Source organism: Trachurus japonicus, chromosome 9, assembly GCF_045865225.1.
Source record: "Trachurus japonicus isolate A0001 chromosome 9, Traja_1.0".
Taxonomy (NCBI): domain Eukaryota; kingdom Metazoa; phylum Chordata; class Actinopteri; order Carangiformes; family Carangidae; genus Trachurus; species Trachurus japonicus.
In genome coordinates this window covers 36861739-36881094 of record NC_140915.1, presented here as the reverse complement: position 1 = coordinate 36881094, position 19356 = coordinate 36861739, and the positions used below count along the sequence as shown (strand labels likewise).

At 42.7% G+C, this 19356-nt stretch overlaps 2 protein-coding genes across 2 annotated transcripts in view; both read left to right on the top strand.

Moving 5' to 3' along the window:
- The first annotated feature begins 688 nt into the window (after nt 1-688).
- abcb9 (ATP-binding cassette, sub-family B (MDR/TAP), member 9) lies at nt 689-11814 on the top strand. The gene is made up of 11 exons (XM_085787660.1): nt 689-2186; nt 3624-3738; nt 4594-4724; nt 4805-5010; nt 6593-6790; nt 6888-7016; nt 7102-7290; nt 8111-8284; nt 8779-8938; nt 10518-10654; nt 10820-11814. Exons 1-11 carry the CDS (start codon nt 1466-1468, stop codon nt 11135-11137), a joined length of 2478 nt encoding a protein of 825 aa, XP_085643786.1. The 5' UTR covers nt 689-1465; the 3' UTR covers nt 11138-11814.
- A 677-nt stretch (nt 11815-12491) lies between these two features.
- vps37ba (VPS37B subunit of ESCRT-I a) overlaps nt 12492-19356 on the top strand; it is a 20518-nt gene continuing 13653 nt past the window's right edge. Inside the window, exon 1 of the mRNA XM_085787658.1 lies at nt 12492-12671. Within this exon, the coding sequence (XP_085643784.1) occupies nt 12567-12671 (105 nt within the window). The 5' untranslated portion in view covers nt 12492-12566. The remainder of the gene's footprint in view (nt 12672-19356) is intronic.

The following is a 19356-nucleotide window of genomic DNA, read 5'->3' as shown; positions in this document are numbered from 1 at the left end:
TTTGAGAAAAAATAAAATTTCTCCAAAAATTGAAATAAAAAAATTGTCATTTAGAGCTTTTATTGGCTGAAAATGACTAAACTAGTCTAAATAACAAAAAATATTAAGTATTTTCAGACCTTGAATAATAATAATGCAAAGAAAACATGTTCATATTTTTTCCGAAACAACACAGCAAGAATATTTTAACTCAGGAAGAGTTTATAAATCAGTTTTTGTGGGATAATGTCAATGTTTATAGCCTAATCCCAGCAGTAGTTTTTATAATCTTCCTATAAAACCAGATGTGGTTCAGGTGATGACCTCATCAGTGTCTCATTAAGTAGAATGAGTGGTGTTTGTGTTCTTATTTAATAAAGAAAAGAAAAGACTGACTGTCATACATGTAGAGATGCTTTAAAGAAACATTTGTGAAAGTGGTCTCTTATTTTTTTTTTCCAGAGCTATATAGATTAGTAACTCTATTAATTGTCTTAATAGCCGTGGCCATTTTGACCCTCTAATAATATTATAATAACATGATAATGGCGTGTGTATAAGCATGACTTGGACAGTAGAAGATAGTCCTGTCGTTGTTGTCTATGACCTGCCGCTCTAACGTGCTCCAGCCATGGGGTCTCCACATGGATGTATTATATTAAGGGTCTCCAGCGCCAGGTGGGCGGGGCTACCCGACGTTCACTTCCGCAACAACTGTTGTGCGTCAGAAAGCAAAGGTAGGACAAAACCCACGAGGTATCATCCTGACTCATTTTCCCGTGCATTAAAACCAGCGAAGAGCCAAGAGGACCGTGAAGGCCACACACACAGCGCACGAGGGTATTGGCGCGCGACTATTGTCCCTGCCGGTGTGACGCCTCCGTCACATAGACGATCTTTGAAACCGGCGTCCACCACTTCGCCAATGTCGGTTCACTCTCCTCCATCTACTTTGCAGGTCCTGGGCAAAGTAGCACATAGCGAGTTAAGTGTAGTATTTGCGGTGTTGTGCATTGTGTTATTAATTAATACATAGAGACAACAGTAACTGACGTAATAGGCTCCGACACCTGGACACTTGACCCGGACCGGAAGGGATTTAATGACATGGACGCATTTGTAACCTGACGCAACACAAGTCAGTAACATAGTGTTTGCTAATGGCTAACTTATCACGCCAATAATGTAGTGTAAAGTGTGCTAGAGTGTATGCAATGTGGCGGCATTACAGCTCAATAATTAACAGAGTGCTTACATCTTAAATGAAGGGAGTTACATTACACTACCTCACTGCTGTAGCCTACAGTCACAGAGGACAGGCAGCACAGCCCTTCAAAATAAAGGTAAGTGTCAAGAAGTGAGTAGAATATTCCCATTTGGTGGAATACTATAGATACATATTAAAATACTGTATAATGATTCTGGTATGTTTGTTGTTATAGTTGAACACTTCTAGTTCCTGTCACAGCTGCCTTAAATAATCAGCATGGGCATCAAAGTGAATGTGAGCTGCACTGTGTTATTCGTCCTGCTGGATGTGGTCATCAGCACCGTCCTGTACACGCACGGATCACAGCTGATCATATTCCAAGAGGATGTCCTGGACTTCAACATCCTCCGGTCTGCGCTGGACCTCTGGGGGAGCGTGGTGCTCCGGGCCTCCCTCCTGCTGGGGGCCTCCATAGGCGTGTGCTGCAACAAGGAGGACGGGCCCCCGAGGGTCGCCACGCTCACCACCCTCATCGTCCTGGTCTGCCTGGTGGTCATCACCTACGCCCTGGCCAAGATGCTGATGCTGTCCGAGCTGGAGACCCTGACGCACCAGCCCTGGTTCCTGAGCCTGGTGTGCTGGACCTGCGCCTCCTCTCTGGCCGTCATGCTGCTCTGGAGTCTGCTGGGGAAGCAGTCTGTGTCTGTGAGCAGCAGCAGCAGCAGCAGCAGCCATGAGAGCGGCACCAACGGCGCCGGCAGCAGCAGCAGCAGCAGAGGCAGAGGAGGCTCCGAGGACACGGAGAAGCTGGTGGGGACAGGTGGCGAGGAGGAGAGGGAGGCGGGGTGTGAGAGGAAGAAGCAGCAGGAGGAGAAGGGAGGCCAGGAGAAGGAGGAGACCAGCTCGGGGGCCACGCTGGGACGCCTGCTCACCTTCTGCAGGAAAGACTCTGGGCTGCTGTCTGTGGCCGTCCTCTTCCTCCTCATCTCTGCTGTGTGTGAGTGACATCTGCAATATCACATCTGCCTTTCTATTGCAGTTGTGTGCTCATACTTCATTACACAATATTCAGAGTTTTGATCTACGGTGGCCCTGAGAGGTCAACACACTTAAAGCAGAAGTAAAGCGATTCGGTTGTTTTGGCTAACTTCCTGTCAGCAGATGGAGTTAGCAGTCCCCGTCCCTCGTCCCTACGTCACCACATTCACGCGCATCCCTTGGCTGCACACACAGAGAGGACCGCCCCTTTATGCCGTTCTCTCTCCTCATTGGATAAAGGTTGTAGGATACAAGGAAAGTTTTCTCCTCGGCTTACAGCAGAGCAGAGTGACTGACAGACCCGTGTTTCAGACCAAACACTCTATGTAAGTGATTGCTGTCGGAAGATATAACTATTTAAGACTTATATTAACACAAACACTCCGCTTACTTCTGCTTTAACGCATCTTCATCAGTTTGAGAACACGTGCTCTGCTGATTCAAACAACACAACACAAGTGTTTCCAGTGACGTTCAAAGTACTGAATAACAAGTGTGTTCCAGCAGGTTTATCACCTTGTTAAATTGATGAAGATATTTTCTCTACTGTACAGTATGCTTGTGTATTTGCATATGTTCTCATGATGCAGTGTGTTGGTCCCTCAGGGCCACCGTATCATTAAAAGGCTACTACTGTAGGTACAACAGGAGGTACATTACAGTGGCATCAAAGTACAAAGGTGCTTATCTTCCACTACAGGAAGTGAGGAACGGGTTAGCTAATGATTTTTTAGGCTATATGTGACTTTAAGATTGCTTGTTCTCTTCATCAGTTAGCTCCAACCAAATATACTGTGTTTGATTATCATCTAATTTCATTCAATTTCTGATAAGATAAGATAAAGTCTATTTTCCATTTGTACATTTGTTAGGGTACATAGGAATTCCTGTGCAGGGGACACTCAGAGTACAAACATTAAAAAAGTAATGATATGTTAAGCAAGTGTGCACATAATTATATGTGTGTATATATATATGTATATATATATATATATATGTGTAAACAGTAAAAATTAAAGAAAGAGAGTAAATGGTAAAGAGTAGTAAGTAATGGTGCGTTCCAGGCAGGCTTTTTAACCCGTAAGTCACGACTTCAAGTCACCAGTTACGAGTTTGTAGCGTTCCAGGCAAGTTACGAGTTACGAACTGGGAACTGGGAGTAGATCGATCTAGCACGAGTTCACAGGTGGGAAGTTACGAGTTTGACTGTACGTTCTAACGGGTAACCATAGGAACAGGTCAGAAAAATACGAGTTACGGGTTGCCTGGAACGCACCATAAGATCTCATTGTTATCCATCAGTACTAACAATCTTGTCAAATAAATTCCACTGAGACCCTGGAATCTATGATCAGCTGTAACCGTGTGCCATCATGCTGTTTGTCTTCATCCTCAGGTGAGGCCTTCATACCGTACTACTATGGGAAGGCCATTGACAGCATCGTGGTTCACCAGAGCATGGAGTACTTTGCTAAACCGTTTCTCACGCTGGGGTTACTGGCCTTAGCCAGGTGGGTGCTGTGTACACACTATACATGTTGTTGTCTGAGTGGGAAATGTGCAGTATGTTGCTATTGTGATGTTGAGAATATATCCAAAATAAAATGACGGCATAGGAGAGACATTAAAGGGATATTTCAACATTTTTGCAAATTCGGCCATCGCCATAATCCCTATATTCTTAGGGGTAGGTTTGTTACCTTTAATTGTCGGTGCAAGCTGTTTTTCGATCGGTGGGGCAGAGACGCAAGCTGCTCAGCTAACGCTATGGAGGCATTTTGGGCTTTCCCTCATCAAATTCATCAAACACACAATCCAATAACTCCAAAACACTCACGTGGACAAGTTGTAACCTACACATTCACCACGCTATTAAATAATGATGGAACGTTACGAGACGGAGTTGTTTACTAGGCAAATGCGTAACCGAAACTACATTTCAGACATGACTGCTGGGCGTGGTGATTTTAAAAGCAAGTAGTTCCAAGTATCTGCTTCATGTGTCGTAATGTTACATAATTATACGTTACGAAACGTATAATTATGTTACAAAGCGTATAATTATACAATACGGCGAATGTGCAGGTCACAACTTGTCCACGAGAGTGTTTTGGAGTTGTTGGATTGTGTATTAAGTTTGATGAGGGACACATGGAAATACCGTGCAGCTCACATACTCCCCCGCCGGTCGAAAAACAGCTTGGACCGTCAATTAAAGGGAACCTACTCCTAAAACTAGGGACTAGGGGTTATGGCAATAAGTGAATTCACCAAAATGTTGAACTATCCCTTTAAAATATTGCAAAATAGGACTCAGAAAGTGTCAGAAAGATGCCAAACTTGTCCACCAACTTGTCCCTCCTCAGTTCACTTGCCATGGGAGTGCGCGGAGGAGTCTTCACCCTGACGTTTGCTCGATTAAACCTTCGGCTCAGGAACCATCTCTTCAGGACTCTGATGAGGCAGGAAATCGCCTTTTTTGATGAAAACCACACAGGTAAATATGGAACCACCATCAATGCATCCACCTGTCTTTGATTCAGGCCTCCTCCTCCTGATGCTACTGCGTGCCTTCAGGTGACATCATCTCACGACTGTCGGCTGACACCACCCAAGTGAGTGATCTCATCTCCCAGAATGTCAACATCTTCCTGAGGAGCATCATCAAGGGCGCCGGCTTCTTCATCTTCATGTTTAAGATGTCCTGGAAGCTCACACTAGTGACCATCATGGGATTCCCTTTCATTGCCGTTGTCTCTAAACTTTATGGAGAATACTACAAGGTAAAGTAGTTCTGTGTCTCAACTGGTTTTGCAAGCGAAACTTAAAGGGATAGTTCAACATTTTGGCAAATTGTCCCATTGCCATAATCCCTATAGTCATAGCAGTAGGTTCGTTACCTTTAATTGTCGGTGCGAGCTATTTTTAGAACGGCCAAGCCGCAAGCTGCTCAGAGCTACGCTATGGAGGCTAATGGGATTTCTTGGTTTTCCTCATCAAACACACAATCTAACAACTCCAAAATGCTCTTGTGGACAAGTTGTGACCTGCACATTCACCATGCTATGAGATAATAACGGAACGTTATGAGATAGAGTTGTTTTTGAGGTAAATTCATGCAAAACAGCTGATGCGCGTTCCTGTCAGGGGCAGTTTTCCAGCAAGCATTTGCCTCGAAAACAACTCCGTCTCGTAACGTTCCGTTATTATCTCATAGTGTGGTGAATGTGCAGCTCACAACTTGTCCACCATTGTGTTTTGGAGTTGTTGGATTGTGTATTTGATGAGTTTGATGAGGGAAACCAAGAAATTCCATTTTTTAACCCATTCTTTTAAGCAGAAGTAAGCGATCCGGTCGTTTTGGCTAACTTTCCGTCAGCCGATGGAGTTAGCAGTCCCCGCCCTCGTCCCTACGTCACCACATGCACGCGCATCCCTTGGCTGCACACACAGAGAGGACCGCCCCTTTATGCCGTTCTCTCTCCTCATTGGATAAAGGTTGTAGGATACAAGGAAAGTTTTCTCCTCGGCTTACAGCAGAGCAGAGTGACTGACAGACCCGTGTTTTGGACCAAACACTCTATATAAGTGATTGCTGTCGGAAGATATAACTATTAGGGCTGTCAAACGATTAATTTTTCTAATCGCGATTAATCGCATTTTTTCCATAGTTAACTCGCGATTAATCTCTATTAAAAATATTATATATGGCGCTTTGGACTTTCAACACTCCAAAGTGTTATAATCTCTAGACAAGCAACTTTTAGACCAGACCTAGTAGGCCTACCTAATCATAACACATGATGCATGAAACTCACACAGAATTGAAACGAATTGCATCCAGTGGAAATTGCCCTTTACTTTGCTACACCTCTGCCTGGCCATGTGCATTTGTTGACAACAGAAGCCGTCAAAAAATCAATACATCGCCACATGCATTTGTTGACAACAAAGCCATCAAAAAATCAATGGATGGAGCTGTGGATATATGTTAGACTGTGTATATTTGTGTAGCAACCAACTTGAAGGTGCCTTACCGCCACCTACTGGACTGGAGGTCCCACACTCCAGTCCTCCAGTCCAGCAGACAGAGGACAAAATGGGCCGCGATTAACCGCGATTAAAAAATTTAATCGCGTTAATTTTTTTAATTAATCTCATCGCGATTAACGCGTTAACTCTGACAGCCCTAATAACTATTTAAGACTAAGATATTAACACAAACATTCTGCTTACTTCTGCTTTAACCCATTAAGACTATGGGGATTATGGCAATGGGCCAATTTGCCAAAATGTTGAACTATCCCTTTAAGTGACATTGTTTTTTATTTTATTTTATTTTATTTTATTTCATTTTTTCTACAGAAACTGACAAAAGAAGTGCAAACAACTCTTGCAGAGGCCAATAAAGTTGCAGAAGAAACCATCTCATCCATGAGGACGGTGCGGAGCTTTGCCAATGAGTCCGGGGAGGCGGACTCCTACTTCGCCAAGCTCTTAGTCATGTTCCAGCTGAACAAGAAGCAAGCCGTGGCCTACGCTTGCTACATGTGGTCCAGTTCTGTAGGTGGCAGCAGATGCCTCATCAAAAAAAGATGATCTGGTTTTTTTTTATTCATCACTACATCAGTACATCACTGTACTTGTGTGTGTTTTTCAGGTATCAGAGCTGGCTCTAGAGGTGGCTGTCCTCTACTACGGCGGTCACCTTGTGGTCACCGGTCAGATGAGCAGCGGTGCCTTGATATCATTTTTCATATACATGCTCGAGCTGGGAGAATGTCTAGAGGTAGGCTATGTCATCTGCTTTGATTCTTGTCTACAGAATCAATTCGATGAGGCTGATCCTCTGAAGCATTACCTTATTCTTCCAGAGCATTGCGTCGGTGTACACGGGCCTCATGCAGGGAGTGGGAGCAGCTGAGAAGGTTTTTGAGTATCTGGACAGGAAACCCACACACCCAGCTGATGGCACCGAGGCTCCAGACACTTGTGCGGGTGTCGTTGAATTTAAAGACATCACATTTGCCTACCCGACCCGCCCTGAGATCGATATCCTCAAGGTTTGTTCTGAGAGATCTTGCTCCCATTGTCTGTTGATATTAAACCCTCTATAAGTAAAACATTATTCACAGCTGGGCAGTTTGATATGCAAGTATTATATTATATTATATTATATTATATTATATTATATTATTATACATGGTTTCTCATTAAGCTGGAATAATATATACAGTATAAATATATATGTATATTTACCTCTTATCATGAAATGATTTTGACAATGTGATTTATTCTTGATAGATAAAATGTATATCTTCTTAAAACTTAAAACTATTGATCAATCTCTTCCAAACATATCACTGTGAAAATTAAACCACAGTTAACCTTTGTAATAGGAGTAAAAAGAGGAACGTGTTTGAAAGAAATTTATTCCAACTTAACAGGAAACCATGTATTATCCTTTTGTGAAAACACAGCTGTACATTGGTTTGCAACATTATGAAAGCAGCTTTGCTCATTTGAATATGTTTATGCTGATATTTAGACATCAAATTCAGTGTAAGTATTATCACAAGTTACTAACAACTCATTACCCCTGCAGTCTTGAAGCCCTTTCTTTCTACACTGTTGCCTATAACGTTGGATTAAAATATTTTTTCACCTCATCTCATGAAAGATTGATAGATAAAGTGTATATCTTCTCAAAACTGGCAACACAGTATGTAATCATTGCACCAGGTCAAAGGTGATTACTGATGTGTCTAAATAGGAATAAAAAGAGGAATGTGTCTGAAAACAAAATTATTCCAACTTTATGGGCAACAGTGTACTAAACTGTCATCTGACTGTTTACGTTCCTGAATTGGTTTCTGTGTGCAGGGAGTGTCATTCACTCTGAAGCCAGGCGAGGTCACAGCCCTGGTGGGGCCCTCAGGCAGTGGAAAGAGTTCCTGTGTCAGTCTGCTGGAAAACTTCTACCTTCCTCAACAAGGCCAAGTGCTGCTGGATGGAAAACCTGTTCACACCTTTCAGCACGACTACCTCCACTCCAAGGTCTGTGTACATCGGTTTTCAGGAGTAGGACAGGATGTTTTCTTAAAGGGGTGGGACGGGCAGATTTTCTGTCTGTCAACAAATCTCAGCTGAAGCCTGAAACCAACAAGGTGCTTTCTTTAATCTAATCAATCTCAGCGCCTCCCTACTCCGCATGTGACACTTAGCCCCAAGTCCTTTTGTTTTATGGAAATTATGAATGTAAAAAATTCAAAAGTAAAAGTGTATAGTGAATTTCCACAGGAGGAGGGTTCGTGTGGGAGTCAATATAAACAACAGTAGGTGTTTTAATGACAATGTAGGAACAGTGCAACAGTGCATGTCAGTCTGTATGTGTGTGTTAATGAGCTCTGTGGCCACAAAGGAGGAAGTTATGTAAGATATAATATATAAGTCCTTTGCTTTAACATTTGCTTCTTTTTCCAATGATCACTCCATTTTTAGTGATGATCTTTTACACACACATTCACCAGTTTGTCTCTTTGTCTCTGCAGGTAGCTCTAGTGGGGCAGGAGCCCGTGCTGTTTGCGCGGACGGTTGAGGAAAACATCACCTACGGTCTGAGCGATGTCCCCATGGAGGCTGTGGTGCAAGCTGCCACCAAGGCAAATGCACATGATTTCATCAGCACCCTCCCCAAAGGCTATGAGACAAGTAATAATCTCATCTGTTTATATGTAAATCAGCCACTGATGTACTTTATTACTAGCGGGAAAGGTTTGTCCTGTTTTTATCCAGTATCATCAGTACATCAGTCACATCCCACTACACTTGCACGGTGCATATTTGGAACTATTTGTTAGATACAGTGGACACCCACTGCAAGTCCACTGCCTAGATCAGTGGTTCTCAAAGTGGGGTGCGGGGACCCCCAAGAGTCCTTGAGAGGGTTCCCCAACTTTTTCTTTACCGATTTTTCCCCCCAGAAGTATTACATTTTTTTCCAGAAATTTCTTGAAATTCTTCCAAAAATCCATGCCATTGGCAGTAATTTCAACATACATTGACTAAAAAAAGTAACATCATTCAGTCTCAGAACATTTGTCTATTTCTAGTGTTTGTTTCAAAATGTTGTCCAATGGGGGGTCTGTGGTCTAATTTGTGTCGGTTTAGGGGTTCGTTCAAAAGTATGTTTTTCATTAATCAGTAATGACCCCCATCAACAAACTGAAGTGTTCCTTTCAGCTCTGAATGAGCCGTTCATATCATTCATATCTCCATGGAGCGGGTAAGCTCGGTGCTGCTGCCAGGTGGTGTCGCCATGTTTTTACGTTCAGTGGCAGCGTGACGGTAGGTAACCACGGAAACTCAGCGGAGACACCGGAGCTGTCGGCTCAGGTCGAGGTGGCGTCTGTGAAAAGTCACCGCGGTAACGCAGTGAGGAGGAATGGAGCGTTACACTGATGCTGCATTCACCTGCAGTCCGACAGACGGCCGTCGGTAACAAACCAGACGTCATTTTAGTCACAGAAGTCCAGAGAAAGCCGGTAAAACGGGGGTCAGGTAAACAATACGACATCGCCATGACAACATATTGTCACGTGTATTGTTTTGCCTCGTGCTGACAGACCACTTGTTTACATAGAGGCTTGTTTATGCCGTTACGTGCAGCGGCTGTCGTCCATCTGCCCAATTTCACGTGAATGCAGCATGAAAAATACGATTGAGTTGCTTGCGATATACAACCGCAACGCTAGATGGGAGTAATTCCTACACAATGTACCTTTAAAACATAAAAAAGTCTAACAAGTAATTATATTCTGTTGGTTAAAGGGATACTTCACCCAAAATTCACCAATTTTCTACTCACCGTCATGCCAAGGAACGGTTCGGAGAACTTTCTGTTATCAAAACGCTTTTGTAGTTCCCGGGTGGGTCCGACTGGCAACGGATTTTCATATAATGAAAAAGTTGTTCGGAACAACTTTTTCATGTCAAGGCTTCAGGACACTTGGGTCAGTACGGACGAGCAGTATGGAGGTATTAAGATGTTTCATAGTGTGTGTTTTGGACGATTCAAAAGTGAACTCTATCCACCGCCATTATATGAAAATCCGTTGCCAGCCGGACCCCCCCTGGAACTCCAAAGGTGTTTTGATAACTCTGAAAGTTCTCCGAACCCTTACTTGGCATGACGGTGAGTGGAAAATTGGTAAATTATTGATTTTGGGTGAAGTATCCCTTTAAGCTAACAAACTGTGTTTCACAAAGTCACAGTTCATGTTTTTTCCAGGTGTGGGAGAGAAGGGCACCCAGTTGTCAGGGGGGCAGAAACAGAGGGTGGCCATCGCAAGAGCTCTCATCCGCAGTCCACGTGTCCTCATCCTGGACGAGGCCACCAGCGCTCTGGATGCAGAGAGCGAACACATTGTAAGGAAGCAATTCATTTCGTCCATGTATTTACAGTCAATAGGCAAATGACACGCTGCACCATGTTTACAAATCTGTAATGTAGCCCTGGAGCGGCTGGTAGATCAGTGAACGATAGTGTGTGTCAGAGAGCTGCTGATTTATGTCAGTGACTGTGCATTTCAGGTTCAGCAGGCTCTGAACAATATCATGCGGGAGCACACCGTGCTGGTGATCGCCCATCGGCTCAGCACAGTGGAGAAGGCAGACAACATTATCGTCATCGACAAGGGCTTCGTGGCTGAACAAGGGCCTCACGGTCAGCTGATGGCCAACGGCGGGCTCTACTCCAAGCTGGTGCAGAGGCAGGTCCTGGGCATAGAGACAGGGGCCGAGGTCCTAAACCCTTCTGAAAACCAAAGCTGGAAGTCTGACGGAGAGCGTCAGAGGAGGAGACAGAGCAGCAGCAGTGCCAGCGAGTCTGAGCACAGCGCTCGTTACTGAGGATCAACACCAGTGTGTGGGAATGGAATCAAACTGCTGCTCAAACCATGTACTGTTTACTGTACAGTAGCAAAAAGGCAGCGGAGCAGTGAAAGAGCTCCAGAGAAACCCAGATACTTGATATATTTTAGTGAGAAATTTGATCATGTCAGAATCAGTCAGGGTAAAGATCCACTTACAGACATAACTGACTATCATTAAGTTATAATATATAGTACTATACTATAGAATACTATAGAATAGTAAACATATCCTAAAGGATGAGCATTGAAAATAAAACTTGAATGAGTGGTCAGTATGCTTATTGAACTGATTAATTAGCTTTAAGCTTTACGAGCTGTGTAAGGCAGTATGTACTTAATACCTCATCATCACACTCTAGACAGAAATGGTTTTATTTGAGTCTTTACAGGGGTTTGTTTTTTGCTTTTGTATTGGTTTTGTTGTAGCAGGTGGGAGAATGCTTGGTGTGTCTTTTTACATTAGAAATATAAATTATTTATATTATTGGTAATTCCACAATTAAGCATGTGATGGTGCCTTTGGCTGTGAAACTGAATGCACCATAGAGCTCTGTGATTGTCATTGATAACAATAAATCAATTTATGACACTACATGTCCATGATGTAACTGTATCCACCACTGGAAATGAACAATGCAATGTAATGAAGACTGTAAAAAATACCTGCTTGTTCACTGTTCTTTATTGTTCCAGCAGCAAACATACTGTTCTGCATTGGTGCCATATGTTGCATTCACGTGTCTTGGTAAAACTCCCAAGATTCAGCTAATGGAAACCTGTGACTTTTTTCCACTATCGTGGGAAATTAGTGGTGTGACGGGGGTGTTGCGTTTAATATTCATTTATTTTCGACAATATGTATTTAATACAAATTATCTGGTTCCACCTTTTAAAATGTGATAATCTGCATAGCTTTATATTATGCAGTTCTGGACCGTTGTGCAAAGCAAATCCGAAGACCTAACCCATGGTAAGGGATTTGTAGGGGGAGGGGGGTTACAGTTTAAATACTTTTTTTCCCTTAATTTTTAAAAAAATCTTTTTTTAATATAAGTTTCTTGTAACAATTTGAGTTCAGTTGTAATATACCAAAGGTTTTTTTTTCTGTTTAACAAGCTGTATACGAAGGTATGTGCATCCACATGTTCAGTGTTAATAAAGTTAATAATTAGCAGACAGATTAAAACTGCGTAAAAGGTTCAGCCGGTGCTACGCGCGCTGGCTGCACCTGAATCATCGCTCGGTTGACGGCAGTACTGGTATTTCCGAGCGTCCTTGAAGGCAGCGCCGGGCCTGTATCCTCCTCTAGTTCCTGAAAGGGGAAGCAGCTCAGTCAGCTGTCACAGTCTGAGAGGCGAGCAGAAGAAACACCGCAGACGAGGAGAAACACACAACAAGAGCTCAAAATGTCTAGTTTTTCCAACAAGTTCAGCGGCTACACGATGACGCAGCTCAACGAGTTCCTGGAGGACGACGAGAAACTCACCAAAATGATCCAGGAGATGGACGAGGTAAATGTTAAAGCTACTGGAGGCTTTTTTTTTGTAGTCCACTGTTAGCTATTGACTGCTTTTTCCTCGGTCACAGTTTTTCCCTCAGCCCCTTTGTTGTTGTGCTTTTCCTAACACACGCCCGGCGGGGGTCACGGAAACGGCGTCGTCGGGCTTTCGTTTGGGATTTGATGTTATCCATATGTTGTCAACCGAACTTAAATGTTGTGAAACGCTAAGAAGTCGGTAACAAATCGTTAACCTTGGAGGACGGAGCAGGGGAGGAGGAGGAGGAGGAGGAAGGGGGTTGTGTGGGGGAGGTGGGGGGGCATTGTCTCAAGTTTTAACACGCGAGGATTCACGGTTTGTGTTCACTAACACCGGAGAGGACAACGTTTCAGTGACCATGCTAATGCTAAGTAACATATTTCTGAAGACATTATTATACAACACCGGGCCAGCCTCGGCTCTCCGTCGGGGACAGGTCGTCGTGCCAAAACTTCACTCACGTATTTACCAATTTAAAGCAGACTCCGTGAAGTCGGCTGCGTTTCCGAGGAAAACACAACTGAAGACTCTTATCTGAAATATGCCCGGGTCAGCCTGGACTAATGAGTCCTGACACCACCACATCAAAGCACTTTTTTAATTTTTTTTTTAGGAGAATGAAATGCATTCCCTGAACACCACATGACAATACATTAAAGTATTGCAGCACCAGACATGCTTGTTGTGACCTGGTGGGCAAATGACCATTAAATTCTCCGAGTTGTCTCTTTTACACAGGCTGTTGGTTCATATCAGGACTCCGTGGCCTTGCTCCAGTAACACAAGGGCTTAGCACTCCCAATTAATGTGTACCTGCTGTATCATAAGTCTGTCCTTGTCATGATAAGAGGCTGATAAGCTTGAGTTTTCTTTTCCATGCACTGACTGATTACCAGCCATGGGCCTTGTAAAAAGGTTTTTTTTTTCAAACCACAGACAGAAATGTGATATCAAGACAGAGGGCCAGCAGATTAGTAGGATTTTTCGACCGGATTTGCGCTGGTGATTATTTCCCATCATGCTGCTGCTCCTTCCATTGTGGGTGCAGTCTACTACTCTAATGTCCTGCTGAATCAGCCCGGTCACACTATTTTCCCACCGTACTTATTTTTCTCTCCTCCTTTTTTTTTCACTGTTCAAACTAGTGCAAACTCTCCAGGAGAAAACTTCCTCCCTCCCAACAGCTTGCAGCCGATCACTAATTACAAACATTAAACACACATTGCCAGGACACAGGAATTTTTCTCGTCTGTTGTCATGGCGCTGTGGCTTTCTCTCTGTCAGGCTAATTTAAGCTCATTTTTTTGCGTAAGACTGGGGATGCACTGCTCCTTTGCACATGTGAAACTATCACAGTAAGCTGCTACAAATCATCCGAAGTGCTCCGGGTCTATTTGACATCCCAAAAGCAGGAAGGATCCTGAGGGTTATCGATAGTGATTTGGATGAATGTTGCACCGTCCTGTGGCCCTTTTGTGTCGTCAGTTCTTGTTTTTGCTCCACACCCCTGTCCGATTGTCTCCATGGTTTCATTTTCCTCTTCCCATCATGTACCGAGAGGGAGGGGAGGGACTTGTTCTCTCTGCAATGACACAGCAGGTGTGGACTTAAAGTTTTAGTCACAAGATCATTGCAGAGATGGATGAGGGACTCCAGCCAAGTGAAGACATGCCCGAGCCAAAAGGTGGAACTGTCCTGGGAGTTTCTTCCTTTATGACAGACTGAATGGAAACAAAGACAGTGGGTGTCACGAGGCGTTCGGTGAAACCTGAGAGTGCTGAGAAGCGCTGAGCATACAGCTGTAGTGTATGGATGGACACAATCCCTACCTTTTTAGATGTAGGCACACACACATGCTTGGTCTAAAAGGCAGTCATCTAATTTTACCGAACACACAGCGACCGCCACACATGTGCTGCCTTTTGAATAATGCAAATAACACTGCCATCAATTTGTTTAGATTTGCTGCTTCCTTTTTTTCCCCCATGAATTGACTTTAAATGTTTTGTACCTGTATAGACCTACAATTTGTACATAGGACTTAGTATGAGTGTATGTATGCACTAAGTCGGAATGTAAATGATTTTTTTTTTATGGATCGTTCACTGGTCTGAGTCTTAATGATCGTGGTGTGTCGCCTCATGATGTTTCAGCTCATTTAAACTTTCTTTTGTGTGTAACATGTTGTCATGAGTCATTAACCTGAGCTCTGTGACTCACCTTTACCGTCTTATCTGTTTTAAAGGGTCTTCACTAATCCAGAAACAGGTTTTACAGAGTGTGCAGTGCAGGGACATTATGACATCTCAGTGCATAAATGCCTCAAGTGTTGGTTAACTGCAACAGTCTCAAACATTCACATTATTCTCTTATAGATCATAGATCCATTGATACTGTATGTTATTTTGAGGCCAGTTGACACAACATTTATGGGATTATAACAATCTGATGAGGGTTATCAGATGATATAGATTTTTTAAAAGTAAAATATGAAGGAGCATTCATGAGATGGATCCTTTTGAAGCAGGAACACAGTAGGCCTATGCCCACTGACCTAGATATTCTGGATAGGACCAATTTAAACAGACCCCAGGCTGGATCAGCTGATCAGGGAGCAGATGAGATCATATCGGTGACCAATGACTTCAGTTCACTTGTTGGAGACCAGTAATACAAAGTCCACTGGTTTCCTGTCTCCACGTTGGCCCGGGCCTCTCCATCCCGATCTCACCCAAGTGTTTTTGTGCAAAAGCATCACTGCGTAGCGAACAAGCTGCCGGTCGCCATCCCATGTTTATTCTGGTGGAAGAACACGTGATGGTTGGTGTTGTCTTAGGATATGTGGGGTTGACATGACGATGTGATCTAGTGTATTCACTCAGTTGTGAGATGAACGCTGCTTGAGCAGTGAATTGTCTGGCTTGTGAAAGCTTCAGTTCTTATTGTCCCAAGCTTCAGGCATGTTCTTGTTTTAAATGAGTGGCTGTAAGGCAGCGGCTACATCCACACAGTCTGGTTTTTACACCTACACACTACACTGCTCTCAAGTTTTTCAGGCCTTCAGGGAGACTGGTGGAAACCTTACTAGACCCATTTTAGTTTGGAAACTCGATAGTTAGATATTATTATAGTGCATTTCTTGTGTTTGCTATGTATTATTTTAGGTATTTTATTTTGAAAGAGTTTGGCTAATGTAAATGGAGCGCTTTTATGGTGAATTGATATGTAAACAATAACATGGATTAACAAATCAAAGAAGTGGCTACAGTCTTGGACTAAGTTACAAAAGTTATTATTTAGCCTGGTAACGGATTACAGTACATTTATTTTTTTTGTGATACATTTTTTAAATCTTATTTTGATTTAGAGAAAACAAAACAAATACTATGACATTGTTTTGACCTTTATTATGTTCTCTAAATCAAAATAAAATGGGGAAAAAAAAGCATTGTAGTAAATGTAAATTTATGTAAAGTAAAGCTAAACACAAGTTCATTTTCAATGTATGGACCAATGGTTTTTCGTTAGTTTTTTATTTGAGCTCTTATGTTGTTGTTGTGGTTCAGATTGTAAGGCAAGGCCATAAAGGAATTACTGCAAAGAATAACTCACTCCAGACCAGCAGCAGTAAGGCTTCATCATTTCCAGCCAGCTCTACAGTTGGGTTGTTTGGATGGGATGAAAACAGAGACCATTAAACAATGATGCAGACACCTGTCTTTGCCTGCTAGTTGGGTTTATCAGTCATGTTTGATACCAGCCGTCCTGTGGTTTTCCAGTGTAGCCTATTACTGCTATTTACAAACAAGATTCTGATGGATTATCAGTGAGTCAGCAGACCAACACCTGTGCATGTTTGTTGATCAGAGTCCTCAAGACAAAGCTGACTTTCTCTCTCTCTCTCCTTCACTTTGTTTTACCTGTGTTTACTGTACAAGTCTTTGTTTTTTGTGAGTGGAGTATTACAGTGACCTGTATCTAAATATGGGTTATTACACCAGCTCTCCAGAATCCAGGTCTGTGGTCCAGAGTAGCTCTTAACCTACATTTCCTGTGATTATTCCAGCTTTTTTTTTTCTTTTTTTTAAATGCAAGGACTGTAACACTGGAGAGCATTTCCTCCAGCAAACAATTATATGTGTGGTTTGACAGAACAGGCCTGCAGTCATGGATGCTATTTAAAGGTCTGCTTCTCCAGCAGACCACGATGAACGAAGGGGAGGCCGGTCACCTCAGGATATCATGGCTCAAAGTGTAGTGGTAATAGACATAAGATATGTTCATGGATTCCCAGTATGAAAAACCGCCAAACACTTTCAGAGCTCCACAATCGCCCTCCACTCTGTGGTGTATTTTTAGAACTTCCCTGCGTGTTCTTGCCTCATACTGGTAATATTTGCTCTTCACAACATGTTGGTCTGTGAAATGAGTCATCTGAAGTAGGAAGCAGCAAGGGAAGCTTTTTAATTAAATCCCCTCTCTGTAGCATGTTGTTCTTCCCACCTGTCTTCATTTTCTCAGGTCAAATGTGCATTAAATCGACGCCCCACCAGCTTTTATGTAAGGTTCAGTTTACTCATCAGGAAAACTGGATGTATGGACTTCAAATGGGGTCACCTGAAATGTCTAGTAATTGATAAAAATTACTAACATATTTTTTTTTAACCAATTACTATTCTTTTTTAATTATGATTAAAAACACCACACCCAATCTTAAACTCACTTTCTTGAATATAAATCGAGTTCAAATAAAATGCAGCATATAAAAATATCTGAGCTGGCGCATCTTTATTGACGTCATGTGATCGCGGGGTCGCCAGAAATTTGTGATGTCAAATTGAGGTCACGAGCCAAAAAAAGGTTGGGAAGGAACCACTGCTGTAGGGGAAAAAAACTTCCAAAACAACGGAAAAGGGACCAAATTTGCATAGTTCCCCTCTAAAACAGCTTTCATTTCAGCTTTCTGAACTATGGACATCCTAGAGATGTGGGGGATTGAAAGAAGCCGGCACAGTACAAGGCAGGGGAGATGAAGGAACGGTGCTGGTGACAAAGATAATGGGTAATGTAGGATGCAGTATCTCTGCAGCCTCTCCCATAGAAGAGATTAAACTCCAGGATGTCATGGCCTCTGCTGCTTCAGTTTTTTTTTTTTTTTTTAAGTATATTTTTCGGCTTTTTGCCTTTATTTGATAGTGATGACAGTAGAGATAGACAGGAAAGGGGGAGGCAGAGAGAGGGGGAATGACACGCAGGAAAGGTCTGCCCGACGCGGGATTCGAACCGGGGACGCCTGCGGCGAGGACTGTAGCCTCTACATGGGACGGCCACTCTACCCACTGCGCCACGCACCGCCCCGTCTGCTGCTTCAGTTTTAATCTGTCTTTGGGGAACCATAAAGTCTTGAATTAATAGAAGTGCAATACTAAATCTGCTGAATTACCTCTTTAAGATACATTTCTGGTTTAGCGTAGAATTTAATGACTCGTTCACAAGTTTATGTGAAAGGGTCATCAAAAGATCAAAGATAACAATCAAATTTCTTTTGTATTTTAAGTGTCATGTTGAGGTAAAAAAAAACAACAACCGTGAATAAACAGGATGACACAAGGGTTCACTCACTGGAGTAGGAAAGTGTTGTCTATCATATTCTGTGTCTTTCAGCTACCAGGTCTCTGTCCAGTTCACCACCTGTGGCAGATATTTTAAAGGGAAAATTCAACATTTCGGCAAATTGCCCATTGCCATAAGTAGGTTTGTTACCTTTAATTGTTGGTGCAAGCTATTTTTAGAACAGCGGAAAACAAGAAATCCTATTAGCCTCCATACTAGCGTAGCTCTGTGCAGCGCGCAGCTCTGCTCCGCCGTTCTAAAAATAGCTTGCACCGACAATTAAAGGTAACAGACCTAACCAAAATGTTGAACTTTCCCTTTAAGGGTGTGTTGCAGTGCTCCTCACCACCAGTATCAAAACACCAAATGAGGAGGGCATGTGTTCATCCTTCCAGCACTGTTCTTGCGCAATCAATGCAAATGAGTGCTGGAGCTTTGCTGGTGGGAAGTGGTCAGTGCACTTGTTTGGTGGCGTATTAGTTGATCCACCTGTGGTTTTCCTGATATGACTTATCAGATGTCTGTCGTTGAACTGCATTGTTGTTTAAACACACAGTAGCCGTTCTAACTGGCAGATCAACTCTCAGCTGTTTAAATATGTTCAGACTTGTCAGTAATTAATCAGGTTGATCATAATTACCACTGATCTTGAATTATTTCAAAGCTGATTCAGTTTTTCAAACATGCGTCATTTTTTTTTGTTATTTCAGATTTCTGCTTGTGAATAAAAAAAATAATGAAAATGAAACATGTTACTGTTCATGGAAACAGAAGAGGATTTATATTGAGTTGTAAAATGCAGATCTTGAACATTGTGAGACATTGTGGTTATGACTCGTCTTTCTAAATTTGTGACTAGCGCTGTGGGAGTTGTGTGAAAACTGGCAGTTAAAGCACAATGATTCATAGAGTTGGTATTTACCACACTGACTTCCTCCATCCACTTATTACTGAGGTGTTTCTCAGCAAAGAATTGACATTGACAAATTTAAGTCCAGTGTGTAAGAAAAGAGCCTTAGCTCTTAAAGCTGTTGCATTACTGACG